The 15,158-nt window shown below is 34.6% G+C and overlaps 1 protein-coding gene across 1 annotated transcript in view; it reads right to left on the bottom strand.

Annotated features, from left to right (window-relative positions):
• LOC144448514 (liprin-alpha-1-like) overlaps positions 1 to 14,090 on the bottom strand; it is a 241,221-nt gene extending 227,131 nt beyond the window's left edge. Inside the window, exon 1 of the mRNA XM_078138781.1 lies at positions 13,516 to 14,090. Coding sequence (XP_077994907.1) covers positions 13,516 to 13,755 — 240 coding nt within the window. The 5' untranslated portion in view covers positions 13,756 to 14,090. The remainder of the gene's footprint in view (positions 1 to 13,515) is intronic.
• Between the last annotated feature and the right edge of the window lie 1,068 nt (positions 14,091 to 15,158).

The following is a 15,158-nucleotide window of genomic DNA, read 5'->3' as shown; positions in this document are numbered from 1 at the left end:
ATGAAGCCAAAAAAGTGAAAAGCCTTAGTTGTCCAAGCTTGTATGATCTCCACCTAAAAAAGAACACCAGGTCTTTTACTTAAAACTCGACAGCTAAAAACACAATACAAATTTGTACACTCCACATAAGGTTAACAAAACACTACACCGGCATGAAGTCGACAGGTAGAAGCCTTAGTATAAAAATACAAAGTCAGTTCAACAAAAACACTACGTCTGCACGAAGTCGACAGGTGAAAAGGCAAGTAGTACAAGATTGTACGATCTATGTAAAGTGACAATCCAATTCTCTAGCGTAATAAACTTACAAGACAGGGACACTTGAATTATTGCCATAAGGGGCATACATCACCTGCTTGGACAGACCTATTGTTATCAGCCCATTATGGCCACTATTTATAGCCAGTATGACTCATACTGTTATAGCATGTTTATGCCAACATTCTTGTATCACCTGAGATCCCACCGCAATCACCCCCCCCCCCCATCCCCAAACATTCTTGTATCACCCCACACCAATCTCCCCTCCCTCGTGAATCTCTACCTGACAGTACAACTTATTTGAAACGTTCGTATTTGAATAGATTTTATAACAAAGTACATTTCAGTATTTTCAACTCCGACAGTATTTCATTTAAATTACTCAAATACACATTCAAATACAAATACAAAGATATCTTGGTACATGTGATCAATTTGTGTACCAATATTTGAAACTTCAACACACTTATTAAGACTTCTTAAAAATTCACCAAATTTGCAATTCATTGGATTTCAAAATACCACAGCGTAATAATATCAATCATAGAGCAATGGAAATTTCGTAAAATTTACAATTTCAAACAATTCAATGACAATTATGGAAACATAAAACCCTGCTAACAATAGAAACCTAAGTTATATAAATATAAATATAAATATAAATACATTATTATAAACATCATATTTCTTTCTCAAGTTTATACATTTGAATGATTTCTTATAATTTTTGGTTGGAAAATGGAAAAGAAAATTTTGTTTGGAAGGTGCATATATTATTACATCAATAAATACAACACTTCACTAATTACTAATTATTCATTCATTACTTTCAATACGTTTATTTGAAATTATGAAATGTTTATAATCATGCTTTTTATTCAATATGTTAATTTGAAATTATGTTCTTAATTGTGATATTTATTCGCTCTAAAACAGTGTCGTGACATCATCAAAATGAAATGATATTTATAACAGTGATATCATCTCACTGACACTATGTTCATAATAGACACGCCATCCATTTATAATAAAGAGTAAATCAAAATTACGTATAATTTATAATACAACGTAGATGCGTCAAATTAAAATGACGTTATTTAAGATAACACCGAATCGAGATGACGTATATAAATGACGTCACCGAACTGAAATTACGTTTATAATAGACGCTATCTGCGAATCAAAATTATGTATAACATATAATACAACGTAGATGCGTCAAATTAAAATGACGTTATTGAGATATCGCCGAATTGAGATGACGTATATACATTGTAAGTGACGTCACCAAACTGAAATTACATTTATAATAGACGCCGTCCGCTGTTCGCTGTCATAAAGAAGGAATCGAAATGACTTTCATAATGACAGACCATGAGTACAACCCAAGCTATCATGAAAACTAACATATGAATATTTAACAAAGAGATCGGGACTACACTAATCTATTTATATCCAATCATAACAAATTTGTTGGTAGATAAGATTGCACACAACTACTCATATGACAGACCACAGTACAATACTGATACTGTTCATGGTAGTTAGACACACTCAAGCCAGTTATCATTTCACTGTGGATAGGGTGAGTTGAGTTCAAGGGTGACACCGACAACTGCATTTCTAGACGATGACACATACTGTACATGTATATATACATATAGATGTATGTTTCTAAAAAAACTGAATCTTTCCCCAAATAGTTTTTACAGCGAATACGAATTAAAATCTGGTTTTAGCTAAAATTGTGGTTATTTATATACATACCCCCTGGTAGAGATAGGAAGGGAAGTTGTTCACTTTTAACTGTAGATGTCGAAATGTTGATTTAAACCAGTCACTTGTGAGCTAATATTCTATTCAAGGGTGGTCACGATACAACAAAGTTGCGTTATTACAGGTTGTTTATTCTTGATATAAACTTAAGTAAATCTTTGTTATTTGTTTGTTTGTTTGTTTCTTTTTATACATCCAGGTAACCTGGTGGTCTCTTTACAAAGATCCATGTAAATATATCACCAAAAATAACTGTATTTGCTACTTGTATACACTTAAATAACTTTTGGTCAATCTTCAATCACAAAATACTAATGATCAATCAATCATGTATATGATGTTGGAGAGGCAGTTTTATTATTGTGGAAATGATCAACGGACTGCTAATATGTAGATTTGTAGATTTAGTGACTACAGTTTAGTATGTTGAAGTAGAATTTATAATTTATTGTACTATTGTTTTAATTCACACAACACAAAGTACGTAAAAGTACCTGATAATGAACCAAAGTAAACCTAGATATTTTTGGCAAATAAAAATTCTTCCAATTTTAGTTTTTAACTAGTTTCCAAATGCTTTCAAATTTTCAAGTCTGGTGTCCTGTATTTATGGATAGCCACTACTTATTTTCTAATTTTCTAGCAAAATAAGCAATTTTGCAATTTTACTGTCTTCAACTAGTTCCCAAACTTAAGACTAATGTTTACACATTTCTAAGCCTGGTGTACTCTGTTTTTAGGCACTGTAGCCACTACTTACATGTATTTTCATGTATTTGTTTTCCAGCAAAAGAACCAAAAATAAGTTGTTCACAAAAGTTTCAGGTTTACAGTACATTCCAATGTCCTTTGTAATATAAGTACAGTGCATGTAGATCTGCAGATGAAGACCTTCTAGTAATTTCGAAGCACATAATTTATTACTAATAATATGAAAAAAAAATTCCAAACCACTTCTTCTTCCTCAATAGCATCCTAACCAGACTGAAAGACTATCACTTCCTGGTTTTCACCTAGCGGCTAGTAACTGTCTCAGTGTCTGTATCCTCATGAATGGAAAATTCCAGTAAAAAAGACACCATATTGGAATAATATTGCACGGGTTTACATGTACCTCATTTAATTTGCAACAGTGACAATAAATTTAGGGTAAAAATCCCACATTTTGCAAATTAGTACAACTTGTTTACTTGCTCAGATATCATTATTGCTACATTACCACCAATCATATCATATTATATCATATTATATTATGGAACAGGGTTACCAACTAGGGAATGTACATTGATCTATCTACATACAGTCAGAGTCGGTTAATTTTAGAAAATTCTTTACCTTAAATTACCTCAAAATTATTTGAAATATTTCCTTATTCATCAATCAAACAAAAAATATTTTCTTTTATTACAGAAAAGCCTAGACCATTAATAGGACTCAAAGCATGATGAATTTCTGTAAAGTAGTTGCTGATAAGTCAATTTTGATAAGAAACTGTCTGTCAGCCAATCAGATAGTCTAATACATTTGGCTATGCAGTCTACATCTCTTCCTACAGAAGCATGATTAATCAGACTGTTAGATATCGTGGTGGTGAGATACCGAAAACCAAACTATCACACCTGATTACTGGTGATAGCAGAAATTCTCTTGAATGTCAAAACTTATCATTTTGAAAAGAATAGTGCGGATGACTTTATGATATCGGATATGATTTACAATCATTGATAATCACTATCTGATTGGAATGATACCACTATCTTACTCACACAGATGTGTTTTCATACCCCTGTTTACAAATAGAACAGGCCATGATGATCACATAAACAATCAGATTATACCATGTTGGTAAATATACGGGTGAAACTGGATGTAATTTTCAACACAATTTGATGGAAAAAGCTTCGGTTTATCGCAAGTGTTTTGACCTATATACTGTATGTGTGCGTACGTGACGATTTAGACAAGAAAATCAAACGGTCACATGAACTCTTAGTCTTACATAGGCTGTCGAATATTGGTGAACATAAAAAATACCTGGTACTAGACATGTAACAAACATGACTAACCAAACATGGGGATGAAGTCACTCAAGTATCTATAAACATAGGTCTTAGAAGCTTTCCCACAACTTTATTACGTTACAATGACAGCGATAATTGTCGCATGGATGAAAAGAAACCGCAAAAAGTACGACGTGTAGTAGTGTTGTGCCCACGTTAAATAGGTCAGCAATTGTATTGGACTTTGACTCATACCCTGTTATGTGTTCTCCCCTACTTATAACGCAAACTGTGAATCACTGCTGATAATACGCCAAACAATGCAACATTCTACAATCATTTTAATTCCTCTGTAACTCAATCGGGGCGGATTTGCAGGAACAACCTGTGTTGAATTGTATTGTCATGTTGTGTCTATTTTAAGACTAAATCCGTCAGACAGAATGACTGCAGTCATTTTTATTGTCACTAAAAGTTTGGGCATTGTGATACCAGTTCTATCAATTTATTCATTAGCCTATGGGCATCTATTCACACTACCTATCAACTACTGACAGCCATGCTGGATAATTAGTACATATCATGGTCAGACTTGCACATCAACTCCGACACGGTCTTATTCATAAACTTGCTACTGTTTAACTTATGATACACATGTTTGCATTTTAACCCATTCAGTACTGAAAGATTTGCCGCCAAAATTATTTGAACAAAATTCTTGTTTTTATGTAAGTTTTTGGCATATATCAACTTCATTTTAGACTGGAATTAAAGAAATGTTACTTCGTAATGAAGTAATATTATTGTAATTATGAAAATATTCATATAAATTGAGTCCCAAACTTATTTAAAACTCATCTCCAGTCATGAAAGGGTTAAGATGATGGTGGATTCCTGAAATTTTAACTGAAGTGCAAAAATAAAAATTTTGATTTTTGTTTATCAATGAAATGGAAATGGCTTAGTCAGAATGACAAACAACTTATTCAGAGTTTTGATGTGTTTTCAAGTTCTGTTGACACAGAGGGGAAGTGAAGATAATACAACATGTCCTTCCTACATCTGGTGACAGGGGAAACCCTACAATATTTAGGACAGTGTGCAATGCAAAACTCAGGTACAACTGTTACTCATCCTACGAATTCACTGTGAATCTAATCACAAAAGCTCTATTCAACAAAACATCATTGTGAATTTACGGTTGTTATATCTATATTCAAGCATAATTAACAATTTTTCCAAAACAATACATCCCATTCATTAACTAAACCACAAATATCTACCAAAAGACGTCCTTCCCGTTTGGTACGTTTTGGTACAAATCTTACACACTGGACCACCTACGTACATAATGTTAGCTCTGCGTTCTTTGTAAAAAACCGATCTCCCTTCAAGATGTTGTTTGTCATTCATTATACCAAGTAGTACAAGTAGCACACCTTGCGGCCATCACACCATACTAGTCATTTCGATCACTATACATTGTAACCTTACCAGTTCAACTGTGATTGTGTTAGCATTCCTGTTTTATCCCAAAGAATTTGGGATAAATCTATACAAACACTATTACTGCGCGTGACACTAGGAATAGATAAATCTACTGTTTGTACATTATACACGCAGTATTTTGTCCATTTTTTTTCACAAGAGAGCTTAGGCCGAGATCAGTGACAAGTTCTGTAGACCAGTGTCCTTGTTAGAATTCTTCCACAGGAGAGCTAGAACTAATAGGAGACTGGCAAAACCTTACATACACCATGTACTTGCCAGATAGAGACGAGATGGGGCATACATGTATCTTGTGTCGATTGGAATATTTACAGAAAATGAAAGGTTTAGGGTACAATTGTACTTTTATCGAGATGACTCGAGGAAATGACAGGTAGCACCCTTATTACGTTGATCCACAAAGAATTCTTAGATATTACTCCCAATATTTTTCTTCATTCAGCCAAATGAACTAAGGGGTCTTTGTCACTTCAAGTCACTAGATAAGTAGTGACAACCCTTGGGGTCATGAGTATTTTCAGTCCGAATGAAGAAAAATTTTGGAGAATGCATGTACCAGTGCCGGTAATATGAAAGAAAAATTGGGGAAAGTAATGACAATTTTGAATATTTTGACTCATATTTCGAACACAGCAGAACCAGTGATGTAGACAGCAGAACCAGTGATGTAGACACATGTGTTGTGATGACATAGACACATGTTGTCATCACGTAAAAGGACAAGAGAATATTTTCCATATTTTGTGGTCAACTTGGCTCATACATGGTATAATGGTTCTTATACATGACTTGCAAGTCATTATCATTACGTCATTACAGACCAGGACCAGATAAAGTTACATAAAGGGTTTTATACTACAGTTATAAAATCTACATGTAAATAGAAACAAAACTAGGGGGTGTCACAGTAATAATGTATATGATCATATGGACTGTGATTAGTTTGGGTAATGTGGTGAAATCCTGCCTGGTAACACAAAGGATGACATCAGGTAAACTGCCATGCTTTCCCACAGGGACACATAATATCTTTTTTAGATTTTTGTTTTCCTTGTCTAAAGATTAAATATATTAATGTTTTGAATATACACATTTCCCCTAAATTTTGTACCTTAAGTTTATGGAAAGAACTTTAAGAGTTTAGTATATATCGATACATTTGACGTAGCAAGATTTGTGTGACATTTTTCTTGAGTTAAGAAAACAACAAAGTAAGCAATACATGTAGGTGTGTAGTTTCCCATATATACATGTTTTTGTGCTGTAACATGACTATGCTAGGGAACCCTGGCTAATGACCGGAATACTGTACATGATTACGGTATGTTAGGGAACCCTGGCTAATGACCAAGAAACTTTTCTGAAACACCAAAATGTGCAAGGTTGTCAAACAGTTTTACCTTTTACTAGTCTGCAGGTGATAAAAAGATTGTTCCATGGGAAAGAAATTAATTTGCAATATGGACAGGAAGTAAAGGATTTCCCGCCATATTATAGTAGCTGTTCACACCAGATGAGTTTTTTGTACAACCCATGTATTGTTTGTTTATAGACTAGGAGTCCAGTACCAGGCTTCACAAACACATGCATGCCTGCACACTAGAATTCCATATACAAACCCAAGTCCTTGAAACTAGGGCTGTTCATTATTACATGCATTAGCCCCATTCACCACCAGACCTGTGTGAAAACTAAAATATCGTAACTCTGGCGAGTCTATTTTCATGTAAATTACTAAAATGTCACCACTTTGGCCTAAATTTTTGGTGCCATTTCATAAACAAAGCTTGTATTTATTAGTTGTGTCTAAAATAAGTTCAAACATACCAAAAAATTTTGTCGAACCAAAATTTGTGTCGAAAAAAATGGTGGGAAAATGGCAGGTAGTTCACAAGTTCAGTGTGCTTTGTGCCAAGTCAAAACTACAAATAGCCCTAATTCTCCTCTTATATACACTGACCAGCTTTTAGCAAGTTGAGTAGATGAACAAATGAAGTGATTGTGTTCAACTAGTGGATTTCAAGTTGGATACTTTCAGCACAATTTAATGTCCAACTTGACACAATTGTTAGCTTTGGGGGTAGTATGTCGTCTGACTAGTTTCAAGGTGTAAGTGAATGGAAAGAATGTCATAGCCTCAAGTAGGCATCACTATTATGCTTTCAATACCATTATTCTACTTCCCATGGTGTGTAGAGTTTCCTCTACCATGGCCCAACCAAGCTACGGCACTTGGTATGCAGTATTTTTGTTAGTTTCACCAAAGAGTTCTGGAATAACCAAATGTACCATACATTGTTGACATTTGACTGTATTTGAGTTTAAAAGATTGCGGACTAACGAAAGCTGAGAGGTTGTATGTTAAATTTTATCACTTTTCTGCATTTCAACAGTCTGCTCATTTTTGTTGTATTTCCCCTTAGATTCATTGACCTATCGAGGAACAACATCATATATATCACATATTTCAAACAACGCATTTGCGATTCAGTGAACTGATTATGCACAAACCAGTTGTGTGCTAAATTTTCATATCTGTTTGCATTTCACATTTTCAGCAGTCAGACAACCATCGAAACCTGGTCCTTTAACGACTTCATATACATTCCATTTTATTATTTGCTTGCTTTTCCACGAAAGCATTCAAACCAATCCAAGTACAGTCACAACATCAACATGCCCTCAATTTTTTTGTTTGTCTGCTTCTTCCAGCAAGAGGCTGTCGGCCAATCAAAAAACAACCTAAAGATAGCGTACGATACTTCATATTTCTACTTGTTTGCTCATTTAGGCAAGGGGGATGCAAGAGTTCACAAGGTCTCCAGTTTCAAGTGTTTTGAATGGACGAAAACAGAACAAGATCAGAGTGACCTGTACAGCAACCTGCTTCTCAAGAAAACTGACTCATCACAACATTCTACCCTGATTCATCAAAAACAGCATTTTGTTGATTCATCAGACGATTGTTGAAGACATTACAGTGTTCATCATGTGACTCATTGGGAAACCCTAATGGAATCTTCACACAATTCAGAGAACACAGCCACTGATAATGCGTATCGCTAGCTACATGTACATGTACTTCGTGACAAAACTGACCTCAAACATTGCATCGTTAAATCCACTTTTGATTCTGCTTATACATTGGTTAACAAAATCCTACACTCTCCCATACATTTTACCTTAGTTCACTCCAAAATAATATCAATGGCTTGGCCTGAATTTGATTAATTTTCATTTCTTGCTTTCACTTTTACCAAACATCTTATCCTACACAACATAATGCACATGATCTTTGGCCATTTCAACAAAACTGACATCAAAAGTTACTTGGATAATAGTTCTGAATAAATTATGTGGTTTTGCATAATAATGACCTAATTTGCATATTATTACCATGTAATGTAAAACACTTTTTCATTGAAATCTACGCTACATGTATACTCATTGTCTATGTATTTGCCTTCAGATCAACTTCATTTTGTAAAATGCAGCCCCTCTTTCCACAATTTTGTTCATTTTTACTATCAGTAAGTTGATCACATCTTTTTAAGCTCATCATCAATTTGGCCCTCCTCTTAAAATGACTGACCCATCCCTTACACTAATCCCAGAGTTTTTATAGTTATTTGCTCTGTAAGTTTTTAGTTCCTGTCTGACCTAGAAGTTACAAATGTAGCTATAATAAACTAAAGCATAATTTATCTCCTGACGGCAAATATTACCCAATGTTGCAACACATGACCACAACACCATTGTTATTAGTAATATAATACTCCAGACACAAATCACGGCTCCTTGAACCAACCCTTTAACCCCGATGCCGCTAAATTCTGTGCTAAATTAATTCCGAATTGGTGGAAAATGACACAAAGAATTCCATGGTGGTGTGGGTGTCTAGGAATGTAAATCTACGGACACATGTGGTCCCCACTTGATTCTTTTCGAAATCATTTACTTTTTCCCGGTAATGATCACGTCATACTGACATTACCAATGTTTTGATGACAACAACTACTAGCATATGTATACACTAAGTTGATTTTATTAATCCAGTAAAATCCACAGATAGAACTGTTTGTTTTGTTTTACAACTTACTTTGTACATTTCAACTTACTTTTATGAGTTCCAGACATTTGAAATAATCTGATCCATACATCATTCTGTGACAAGTGGACAAATATAATATTTCACTTCACACAAGACATGCATATTGAAAACTACAACTTCTATTCTAAATTTTTAACGAACAAAGTAATCTTTTTAAAGGACAATGTTTCAATCCCAAGTCATCACATTATTGTTATCGTAACAAGGATTACACGAGACCATTCTCTTTTTCTGGATTAAAATTTCGATAGCTCTGCCAAACAATTCATTTTCTCACTTTACGTTGATATTAGTCTTCATCTTAAGTGGACCTTTAATGTATGCTGTCCTATGATGTAAGGATACAGGATTTCTTGAGCAATAGACCAAGGTTCTTCTACAGAGTACGCCTGTACATGTAATGGTTTCACTGTGATTTCTCAGAAAAGACAGAATTCATTTTTGATTTTTTTATGATCTCAATTTATACTTATGGTGTACATGACATTTGTTCACATCACTCTTCAGCCCACAATAATGATGTACATGTATCTAGCATGATTATTGGGGAAAGTGTGTGTGGGGGGGGGGGGGGGGGGGGGGGGGTAGAGACAATGCTATAAACATACTGTTTATACATCAGCAGTTATTATTTCTCAATAGTAGACTTTACCTCCTCAAGTCAGGTCAATAATTTCAGCAATTCTATCTTTATCATGCAATTACTTAGCAAAATAAACATTCTGTACACAAAATTAGGTATGGTAAAATTCCATATTAATTCAAAGTTGTCACAATGGAAAAAAATCTGTACTTTTAAGATGATATTCAAATTACTTCCCTGAGAGGGTTACAGCTAATATCAAGCCATTATGTTGAAATTCCTGCTTACAAGAACTGAGAAGTAAAATTTCCATGAATTTTGATCCTCAAAGCTGTGGCAAACCAAACACAAACAGGAACTGACAAATGATACCCAGAAATTCTGAAAATAAATTGACTTCCTATGTTGCTTATCTTTCAACACCACATTTTAATCTAAAATTGTCCAGTTTCTGTTGCAATAATTGTGTCATTTCTAAACTATGTATCACAGAGCCACAAATGAGTGATTATGACACAACAGTCATGATTGGCTATATGACCATGATAAAGTCTTGATAGCCAATCAGAACACGCCATTGTTTTTATGTAATTTATATACTAGGTTTTCATAGGGCCAAAGAGTACACAGCTCCAGTGCACTTCACTGCAAAGTGGATGCAGATACATTGAAAACAAGCAACACATCGTGACATGATGTGTAATGAACGGTGGCAACACTACACAACACGTATTATCCACAAGTCTACTTATTATAAACACTTTACGTTTTAAGATGAAAACTCTACTTCAACCTACATCGAAATATGTTAATTGATTTGAAATCAGTTTCCTATCCTCTGGAATTTACTGGCCTTTTTGTGAAGGAAATAATTTGCATTGTTGTCAATGATATAATGTTTCAGTTACAATTGTAAGTTACTAATGACAAGAATAAAAGTGTAGATCAGTGTACCAGCATAATGAAGTGCATATTTGTATCATGATGAGCTAACAAAAAGAAAAACCAAATTCAATTTTTTTTTATTTCCAAGCTGTTTCCTTCAAAATATTAATGATGAACATAAATACACAAAAAGCAACAATTATGTGTGTTCATTACCCCAAAAAATGTACATGTATGTCAAAGTAAGATAAAAGAAAAAATTCATTTTTTTCATACCTCACTTTTTCAAAACCATATTTATCATGAACACATAGCGGTATACTGTATCAGAGACAGTAGTTCGTAACACGTTATGAGATGTCCAGTGTTTTTGCTAAGGGTGGTAAGTAGGTGAAATCTACAGGGGACGGGAGGTGGGTCCCATGTCATTTTACCTGGGTTCCCAAACAAAATTACCATACATATAGACTCAGTGGGAAAACACTGCCATCTTTACCCTTTCTCCCTTTCTGTTACCTGGGTTCCCCAACCTTAGCTAAAACACTGGATGCCCCTATATTGAAAAGGACACCAAATTTTAAAATTCATTTCTGGAGATTTCTCTTCTACCAAAAATGTAAGGCATAATAACTGTAAAAGACACACAAATGGAGAGTTAAATTATGCCAATTCATGTAAGGGGTCAAGAAATAACATTCACAAGTGTCTCTTTTCCAAAAACATCTCACATTCAGTACTTGAGAATCATATTCAACACCTACTACTAGTGTCAGTAACAATACAGGTGTCAAAGCGTCCTACCTTATACCTGTCACATGACCTCATTACAATGACCTTGACCATCTGACCTTGACCAACAAATAGTCATCCTTATGTCAACTCACTCCCAAGAAATAAACCCAGTCCAATTATCACTCTAACCCTAGTATCAGTTTCATTGCTTTATATAAATTATCAACCCATTCAATGGTCAAGACAGCCTCAGATACATCATGGAAGTATGTCGGTGATACTTCTAAGGATAGATACATACACGTAGGTGTATCGTGAATATTAATGTCCTGATAACAAAAATAACAGTGAAGCACTGTATATTTAGTATTTCATATCAGTTTTATGTTTACACCACCTATATTCCTACTTTTGTGATGATGAAAAACATTACAAAAATCCAGTGACAAAATCATCATATAAATGAAAATCAGCTATGTATTTTTTTTTTGTTAAAAAGATCAAAGATATATTTTCTTTTATTAGTCATGTTCATTTCTGTCTCTGCGTACCTTTCAAGTCACACTAGATTATAATAGCATACCTAATACAATAACACTAAGTAACCCATGTCAATTTCAAAGACTGACAGGTGACAATTTATTCTATTCTACCAATTAATTTCACCAATATAAAATTAATTGTCTGCGATCACATAGCTTGCCCTCCATATCATCAGGTGCAAAGCTTATTTCATTATGTCTCCATTTACACAGCACTTCACTACTACCCTGATCAATGCAATGTTTTCAAACACTCCGATAATTCTTAATATATAACCAAAATACGACAATCATGCTAATTTAACCAAAACCTACATTTGATTATTATGAAAATACGAAAACTTAATATTTACACTTTTTCTTCATTATTTCAAAGTGATTGGAATACATTTAGGGTTTTATCTCATTAAGTATTACCTTTTGTGTTTGGAATATATCGCTTATTTTTTTATTAAGTAAACAGTATTTTGTATATTTCATAGCTTTAATTATGTTATTGCTGTAATGACCAGTTAGTTCTACAGAAATTCATTCCACTTATAAAGCTTTAGCAGTGTATGTATAACCATGGAGGTATACTGAGCCTCATTGTAGGGTTATTTAGACATAGGCAATATATGTGTACCCACAATGGCAAGCTCCGAGTGTATAATATCATTCGGGTTTTTTAGAAATCAAGTGCATTCCAAGGAGAATAAAATCCAATACACTATTTAAACAGGAGTAATACAATCAATGAAATGGGGGCTAAATGTCACAGTTTTGTTGAAATGTAAATGAAATGTTTTGTGGAACGATCACGAAGAACGCCCCCTTTGCACGCACAAAATATAGCACTTCCTGTGCTTCGATTATTTCTGTCATTGCTTGCTCGGCAGCTTGGGGTCGCTGAAATTATCAGAGTTTATCTGTAAATTATTGCACACAGTCGAAGATAAAATAAACCCGGCAAGTGAGAACTCTATCTCACTCGCTTCGACTGTTTGATTTCAAGATGGCTGACCAACGAAGTGCAAATGACAAGAGTGTAGAGGGGCCACTGCAGTCCAGAACGGGGGGACTCGGCAGTTCTCCGAAGAAACTGTCGAATTTACGGGGCCGGTTAAGGAAACTTACCTGAGGCAGATTGCTGGAAATTTGTTTCTGCAGCGAGTCGCGTTCTCGTTCGATTTCTTGCATATGATCTTGCGTTTCGAGCAAAGTTTCTTGCGTCTCTCGGAGCGTATCCATTAGCTTGTCCCTCTCATCAAGCATATTAACCATCAACTGTTCAAAGTTAGAGTCATTTTCGCTACACTGCGATCCCCGCTGGCCTGAGGAATCTTCCGAAATTGTTGGCATAACGTCACACATCATTGTCAGCTAGAGTAAACCAATTTTTAACCCCTCCAACTCACCGGCAACACTGCGAACCCACCGGTTTCCTTTCACACTGTTGTGTGTGTGTGTGGAGTATATATAATATAAACCTATAAGCACACAAGCTTGATAAACACACGCACAGATAGCAAATTGGAAAGCTTTCCTCGCTTTTCTTCCGTCAAACCATGTTTGCTGAACACATCCTAGGATTAACGAAGTACCAAAATCCCGTGATACATTCCTAAATAGGTGTCATCCCTACGAAAAGTGCGCTAAATCCTTATTCAACGTACGGTAAAACGTCGCTTACCATGATTTGCGAACACGGTGATCTGCCGAGCTAGCTAGTTTACCCAGCATGCTTAGCGGTGACCCCACCCCCACTGTGACATTCCTATACCCTATTTGCATAAACTGAAATTAACCCGTCCCGCAGTGAATTTCACGTCAATGAGTTGAGAAAATGAACCAATTAAATTACAAACTTAGTTTGTAACATACTACAACAAACAGAAACGGAATATCTATGACTCTAGGAAAGCTAACCAAGTAAAAGTTTCGCTATTCCTCGCATGAGGCACACCACTTTACATTGGCCTACTTTCACAATGGTGACGTCAATACGGGAGATAAGTTCTTATGGTTGGCTACATTTTCCAAACAAACGTCGTTCCTGATATAGCAAACGGTAAATAAATTTGATAATGAAGCAATGCATGAAAAGTGTGGAATTTTAACTTTTAATGCTATATTAATAAACATATTCAAACATAAACCGCAAAAAAAACATGTATATATAATATTTTGCATTGTTTTTTTTATATTCTCACATTAATAATTGACAAAATATACCAATAAAATAAATATTTACCTTCACGTAAAAAAATCATACTTCTTTAAATATTTACATGTGATATAATTAGTGTTGACCTTGCAGAGTTAACTTTGCAATTTTATGGATCTCTGGGGAATTCTTGAAAGCCATAATTACTCCACGTCATGTTAATTATTTTTTTATTAGCATGTAATTTACATATTCTGATTGGTGAACATCTAGAAATTAACTGCGAAACGATGGCTACAACATATTTGAAAATTTAGGCGTGTGAAACAGGGGTAGTTTTAATTTATTTTGAGTCGCCAATTTCTTTATAAATTTCTTATATGTATCCTTCTTGCGAAGTCAAGGGTTGGTCATACCAAAGTGAAAATATTTACATTTAAATATATATCGCTTGGTCTATCTATAACAAGCTGATGAACAATTTTGGTCATATTCGACTATAAGGACTCCACCAATACTTCCAAGCAGTTTGTACAAATTCCAAATAACAAATCCACAAATCTGTATTTATTAATACAGAACTGAGATATGTCATGGTAATGGTGAACTTATG

This window comes from Glandiceps talaboti, chromosome 17 (assembly GCF_964340395.1).
Source record: "Glandiceps talaboti chromosome 17, keGlaTala1.1, whole genome shotgun sequence".
In the NCBI taxonomy this organism is placed as follows: Eukaryota; Metazoa; Hemichordata; class Enteropneusta; family Spengelidae; genus Glandiceps; species Glandiceps talaboti.
The sequence above is the reverse complement of the archived record's forward strand: the minus strand, read 5'-3'. Positions and strand labels throughout refer to the sequence as shown.